General features: G+C 44.4%; 1 protein-coding gene across 1 annotated transcript in view; it reads left to right on the top strand.

The window, feature by feature from the left end:
* Positions 1–2,822: 2,822 nt before the first annotated feature.
* The window catches only part of FAM71F2 (family with sequence similarity 71, member F2), an 8,214-nt gene continuing 3,946 nt past the window's right edge, over positions 2,823–7,090 (top strand). Inside the window, exons 1-3 of the mRNA XM_012664733.1 lie at positions 2,823–2,975; positions 5,515–5,699; positions 6,548–6,797. Coding sequence (XP_012520187.1) covers positions 2,823–2,975; positions 5,515–5,699; positions 6,548–6,797 — 588 coding nt within the window. The remainder of the gene's footprint in view (positions 2,976–5,514; positions 5,700–6,547; positions 6,798–7,090) is intronic.

Consider the following 7,090-nt stretch of genomic DNA (forward strand, 5'->3'; position numbering starts at 1 on the left):
GTTTTAAATTTAGTAATGATTTTTCCGATACCTGTCATAGCTTGTTGCATATTTGCTTCTCAGTAAATACTTATAGAGCTGTATATAGGGAAGTTCTTTTGAACTTTTGATTTTGAAGTTTATTTATTTAAATAAGAAATTGATTCTCATGGTAAATAAGTCAAACAGTATAAAAAGTATACTGTGTCTTTTTTTTCACTGAAGTTACCTTCCCTCCTAAGGCTACCCCTGTTAGCATTTCATTTTTATCCTTCTAGAAATTGTGCATGTTCAAGCATATATGAGTATATATCCTTTTTTTCTTTTTACTCAAGTGATAGCACATTATATGTAATGTTCTGCATCTTTTTTTAACTTAATAAATCTTTGTGATCATTCTGTATCAGTACATGTAAAGTAGACTTTTTATTAATGGCTGAATAGCATTACATCCAATCGATATATCATAATTTATTTAATTTGTGCCCTTTTGATGGAATTTAAGTTGTCTCCGGTCTCTGGTTATTGCAAATAATGTTGCAATAAATATACTTCTACTTACTTAAAATGAAAGCCTACTTCAGAAGTAAGTGAGGTACTCTAGCACATGGGGTAGCTGATGTTCTCATTGTCATTTAAAATTTTGGTTTATACGCTACAAACATTGTAAAAAAACCTTCCTATTTCTTTTACAAGGAAAGGAGGGTGAAAGTGTCATGAATAGGGAGTACTGTGATAAGAAAGCAAAAGTAACAACTTTGAAGATTTGAATTTCTAGTGTTAGGATGTTTGGATCACTAAAAAATAAATAAATAAAAGTCAGTTTCCTCTTCTAATGAGCGAATCTTAGGAAGAAATAAGCCAATGAGATCTAAGCTCCTGTTTCCAATGTTACAGCTTTGGGGAAACACCAATGAGAAGTGGGTGTTCCTCCTGAGGATAAGAGAAGTACCAGGAGATTTAACCCTAATCACGGGCAGGACCGCAGCAGTGTGTGTCTTGAGAGTTTAAAAGAACGGACTCAATCCCTTGGCTTGCTCCTTGAGTAAGTACCAAGGTGAGAAAGACTGGTAGCTGTCCAGCCATAGTCTGGGAAGATTAACTAATACCTAATCCCTCCGCAACTTCGTGCAACTTGAAGAACAAGTCCTCGGATGAAAGCTTCTTGTCCTGTTACAAGATAGGAGATAGCAGGAAAAGGGGACAAGTTGGTGCCGTTATAATGGTACACTAGTAAATGTTTAACAACCAGCTTTCCTGGGGGAAAAAAACATTATATATAAAAACATTATATATATATTTAATATATATTATATGTGCATACATATAAGTATATATGTTTTCTCTGAATAAATTTTACTGATATAATTATGTATGGCACACTCAGACAATAAATAACAATAAAATATACATTACTCTTTATTGTAAATCTCACGAGGCCAATGGATTCTCACAGAAAGCTTTTGTTGACTTTTGTCAAACTCTTGTATTCCTAGCCAACCCGTGATTGCAACTGACAAACAAGTGTAGTTCTGACATGAATATTGGTTGATATTTTCATTTATACTAACGAGCAAGGTGAAAATGAAATAACAAAGTTGTATGTTGGAACTTTATTCATTTGTCAATGTCATGAGCAACTTCTTTGCTAAATTAGATAATAGTCTAATACTGGAAGACAATTTCCTCAGATTTTTCTGTGCCCACAATATAATAGCTACAGACACACTTTCGAGTTTAATCTGCATCATTAACATTTTCTCTGTCACTTTAGTCTAGACAATCAACAAAACAATAAAGCACGCCCTGATTTCTGGCATTTGCTGATTCCCATGGTGTAAATAACTCCCAACACGGCTGATGTTTCAAGCTAGCTGCCACCACGAGGTTCCCGAACACATGCTGTGCAGACACACAGTAGCACACCGTTATACGCCGTTTCTACAGTGTAGCTACAATAGATGCAAAAATCTCGAGAATATAGAGTAGTAAATTAAGAAGTAGTAAAATAATTAAGAAATTGATTTATTACCTTTGTTTTTGATATGTGATTTCACCGTAAGTTCATAGCATTTATATTTTCATAACGGTTGTGTTTAACAACTGGCTTGTAAAATTCCTGAAACGTTATCAACCAGCTCTCAGGACCCGTTCGAAGCTGGCTGCAGCATACCGCTGTGCTACTACCTCCTCCTTTGCCGACTGTTTCCATATAAATAAGCCTTTTGGTTTGTTAACATCCTGGTATTTGAAAATAAAATTCTTATTTTATCTCATGAGATGATGTAGGGAAGAGGAACTCCCTTTCCCCTGCCCTGAGACTCTCTGGGCCGGTCAGGGCCTGGCTTTAGGTGAACAAGTCACATTTAACTTACAGAGGAAGTCTTACGAGAGGCTTCGCTGTGAGGGGAGATTAGAGCCTGTGTGCTTCCTGAGAGCCTTCCTTAGCGTTCCGGCAGACTCCCTGCTGCCTCGGCACAACTGGAGAGGGTCATTTTTCCCATCTGGAGGTAAGATTGACCGCTTGAAAAGTGGGATAGGCTGCATTACTGCTGGTTTGTAACTGGTAGAAAAGGGAAGAAAAGAGCCCTGTGTATCCTCTCTCCTCCCCCTCCTCTTCTATTTTTCCTTTCCTGCTGCTGGCCATCACATTCCTTGATGTCATTCCTGCCATTGTGAGCTGACAGGCCTCCCAGCCCTGGGGGACAGCCCGCAAGTAAGGAGGGGAGGAGGAGCTGGGGTGGGGGGCGGGCAGTGGTCACACCAACATCAACAGCTTGGAGTTGGGCTGGGTCTGCCTGGAGCCCCAGAGATGTCCCCCAGCCCTTTATCCCCAAGAACCAATGAATAAAATCAGGGGCCTCCCACCTGAGGCCAGGGAACCAGGCCCTGGAGTGGAACTTGGGGTGGAAGATGGTCTTCTTTGTCAACTGATTCATTCTCCAGAATTCAACTTGTTCTCCAACTCGGCGGTATTTGAAAGCTACTTTATCCAGGTACGCTTGTGCGGCTTAGGGCCAGCTGTCTTTGCCTTTCCAAAATCTGTTCCTAGGGGTTGGTAAGGAAATGCTGTGGCCTGTGAAATCCCTGGGGAGGTCAAAGAAGCCACCAAGGCTAGAGAAAACCAGAGGGCCTTGGCCCCACGCTCACCTCTGTTTATACCTACAGCATGATGGAGCTCTCTGCAGGTCATATGCTTTAAGGAAATAGATTTATACCTTACGAAAGGATTAATTAGAGCTCAGTCTCCAAACCGGGTGGTTACAGAGAGTGAAGGTACAAACCCTGCTCTGAAATCCAATCTCCTCTCTCTGGGATGGTTTAGAAACAACTTTATTTGAAATCAAAGCCACTGGAGTAAATCAGCCTTGCCCAGCTCCTACCATCCCCCAAGGGGGTGGTGATATGACCAGTGGAAGTGAGCATTTGTGGCCTGGGGTGGAGCCACTGGGAGTGGGGGGGGATGGTCATTTTCATATATATGAAATCTTCCCCAGGTGCTGCCTGCCTCCCTCTAGCAGTCTAGCCGGAATCCACGCACCTGTGCTCCTTTGCAGGTGTGGCATCACCCGTTAATCAGCCAGCAAGCACGTACTAAACACCTATGTGCACAGCAGAGGTGCAAAGAAAGATCAGAGAGTGTCCCTGGCCAAGAAGCTTATAAGTTTGGTTTGCCTGGTATAAAATGGTAACTGTCCAAGCAAGCTGTATGTCAGATAGTTTGGACCAGCTGATCCCCAAGGCATGAGCACAGAGAGCGGCTGCTGGGGCATTCAGAGCATTCTCTCTGGACGTTAGCAGTTGAAGGCTTTCCAGAAGTGTCTTAAGCCATTCTCTGAGGCATTGCTGAGATGCTAGAAAGTGGAAGAGTTGGTGGGGAGTGGGGGGCGAGGATATCCCAGACAGAGGGACTTCAAAGTACCTGAGTACAGAAAGGAAGGGGGCCTGGAATGCACAGAGAGGTCTGCAGACAAGAATCCATTCGAACGGAGTGGAAAAGCAGTGAGGAATTGGAGAGAGGTGGGAACAATTCAAGGTGGGTCTTGGGCTTAATTTGCCAAATCTCCACAGAGCAGTGAGCTACTGTCTAATGGAGTCCCCAGATTTCTGAGAGCTGTATCCATGGCCCCTGGTGTTCCATGGTCCCTGTGTTGCCTCCAGCAGGGGCGGAGGAGGGTACATAATTGGTAATTGAGTGGTCAACTGGCAAACCTGGGGGCGCGGTCATTCCTAACACATTCTTAGTGGAGAAGGAGCAGTATCATGAGAAATCCAGACTCGGATCTAATTTCTAGTCATTTCTATTTGGGTGTGACGTTTTGGCAGCAGGTTTGTTCTCTTAATATGTTCTCTTTGGCCTAATGTTAAAACTGTTTGGATTCTCTGAATGGATATTAAGTGACCCGGGCAGCAAGAAACACAGAGCCTGCCAGGGAGAGGCGGACTCACAGCAGATTTCAAAGTTTGCTGGAGACGACGCAGCCCCCACGGTCACAGTTGTTGTAGTCACAGTGTGATCACGCTGCTTCCTCCCCCCTCCTCCACATCACCGTCACCATCATCACCTCAAAGCAGCATCGCCCACAGACATTCACGGAGCGCTTTCTCTCAGTGTGTGCAACCCTCTATGACTTGTGGGGAATATGAATTTCATTCTGCAATATGGGCTCCAACAAATGTCACTTTTTTTTTAAATCAAAATTTACTTTTCGTGGAGCACCCACTGGGCAGGCTGATAGGAAATTCAGTTTCAATCATTCCTGGGGCACTTCCCTGTCCCCACTTCCACCAGGGGCTGTGCGGTGGTGCCGATGGGCTCACGAAGTCTAGAACCTTGGGAAAGGCGCTCTGGCTTTGGGAACGTAGGGGTTTTTCCTCATCTGTTCCTTACCCTGGTCCCTGTGGCTCCTTGGTAGCCACAGCTCTGGTGATTTCCTGGCAGCCTTAGACAGTGAGGTGGGGGGTGTCTTAGCCAAGACACTGGGCCCAGTGCCCAGGCAGCCAGTCTTCCCGCCCTGCCACAGCCCACAGGTGCTTCAAGAGAACAGTCCTTACTCCACTGAAGACCCAGTAACAAGACGGACCCTCTCTCATCCTGGGGGAAGTGCCTCATCCTTCCTCGACTTGGGCTGTCTGAATCTTCCCCATTCAATAGCTCTTTCCTCACTTACCTCTCCTTCTGGAACTTTCTTCACATAATCTCGTGTCTTGGCCATTAGCAACCAGTGCTGGCTTCTCCTACCCAAGGGTGAGGGAATAAAGATTTCAGGGCCACTCAGCTTTTTCTTACTGGTGCATTTTTTCACAATTAGATCAAACAGAGGACACGAAGAGGTGCAACACAGAGTGCCTGTTGCCAGTGAGCTTAAAGTTTATTCGCGGAGACCAACAAAAAGGATCGATAGCAAGTTGGGGCCCAGCCCAGTGTGCTGCACACCTGTCACCAAGATGAAGTGCCCCTTTCTAGCACCTGCGTCCTTTCCACCCCTTGTCTCCTGCTCCTTTCTGACCTGTGTACCTCGGGCTGATTTCCAGGTCACTGAGCCCGGGAACTGGATGGATGTCTGCGAAGGATCTACCACCATGATCCTTGGGGTGACCTCCTCAGTGCCCTGCCTGCCACTCCCCAACGTCCTCCTGATGGCCAACGTCACCTGGCCCCGGAGTCGGTTTTCCACCCAGAGCACACCCGGTCATGCTCCTGTCATCACACTCCGCAGGTAAAGAAAAACTTGAGGGAGGGATCAGAAGGGGTAGGCCGATTGACTGGCATATGCATGGTGTTAAGACGACAGCTGGATTTAGATCAAAAGAAGGGATTGTGTTCTTTAGTGTATAAACGATGCAGAATTCATTCATTCATTCCTTTAACAAATGCTCATTTAATATCTCTAGGTACCCGGCACTGTGCTTCATGCTGGGACAGCGCAGTGCACAATCCCTGTGTCAAGCCTAGTTTTTGAGGATCTTGGCTTTTATGTACTTTTTTTTTCATGTAGAACTGATAGACTGAGAAGGTTTTGTGTGCTTTTATTTTGTCAATATAGATGTAGGGGGTTTCCAAAGAAAAAGTGGGGATGTAAAGTCAAATAGGGCTTTGAGGTGTTAAGACTGAGAAAGAATACTGCACCAATGGAAGATGCCGATTCTTCTCCTTCCCCCTCCACACAGCGAATCAGGACACAGGGAGGAGGAGGCCTAGAAACGCAGGCAGGACACCTCAGTTCCAGTTCCTGCTTAGTGAGATCTAAACTTAGACAAGTCACTTGGTTCTCTGAGCCTCAGCTTCAAAATCTGTAAAGTGGAATTAATAATACTTATCTTTCCTTCATGAAAGGGTTGTGTGAGAATTACATGAGATATTATACATCAGTATCAGCCGTTGTTACTAAAGTGGGCAGATTCCTCAACAACTAAAGTCCTGGAAATCAGAGAGTCAGTCGTAGAACACGAGCTTTCTCCCTTTGCCATCCCCCGATCAGAGGTGGGAGACCAAGATCGGGGTGGGCACCCATAAGGTTGATTAAAGTCGAGGGCTCCGCTATGGAAATTTCCTGATTATGCCCAGGATTCTCCCCCTGAAGTACGTGGAGCTACGAATCTGTGACCGGCTCCAGCGCATCCTGAGGGTTAGGACAGTGACGGAAAAGATCTACTACCTGAGGCTCCACAAAAAACACCCAGAGGCCGTCTTTCAATTCTGGATGCGCCTGGTGAAAATTCTGCAGAAAGGCCTGTCCATCACCACCAAAGACCCGAGAATCCAATTCACTCACTGCCTGGTGCCCAAGATGACCAACAACTGCACCGAGACAACAGTAAGTGGGACCCTCCCACCAAGATCAGTCAAGAAATACATACATACATGTATATGTATGGGTGTATGCATATATGTACTATAAATATATATTTTTCCGAATGCTGCTTTTTTCACTTTAGATTATATCATATACGCTTTTCCATGTCTTTTACAAGTGCTTTGTAAACAGCATTTTGATAATTTCATACTATTCAGTTGTATGAATTCAAATTAAAATCGTCCCGTAATATTAGACATTTAAGGTTGTTTTAAATTTTTTATTATTATAAATAATGCTAAAACAAGCATGTG

Source organism: Propithecus coquereli, unplaced genomic scaffold (assembly GCF_000956105.1).
Source record: "Propithecus coquereli isolate 6110/MARCELLA unplaced genomic scaffold, Pcoq_1.0 Scaffold91, whole genome shotgun sequence".
Classification (NCBI taxonomy): Eukaryota; Metazoa; Chordata; class Mammalia; order Primates; family Indriidae; genus Propithecus; species Propithecus coquereli.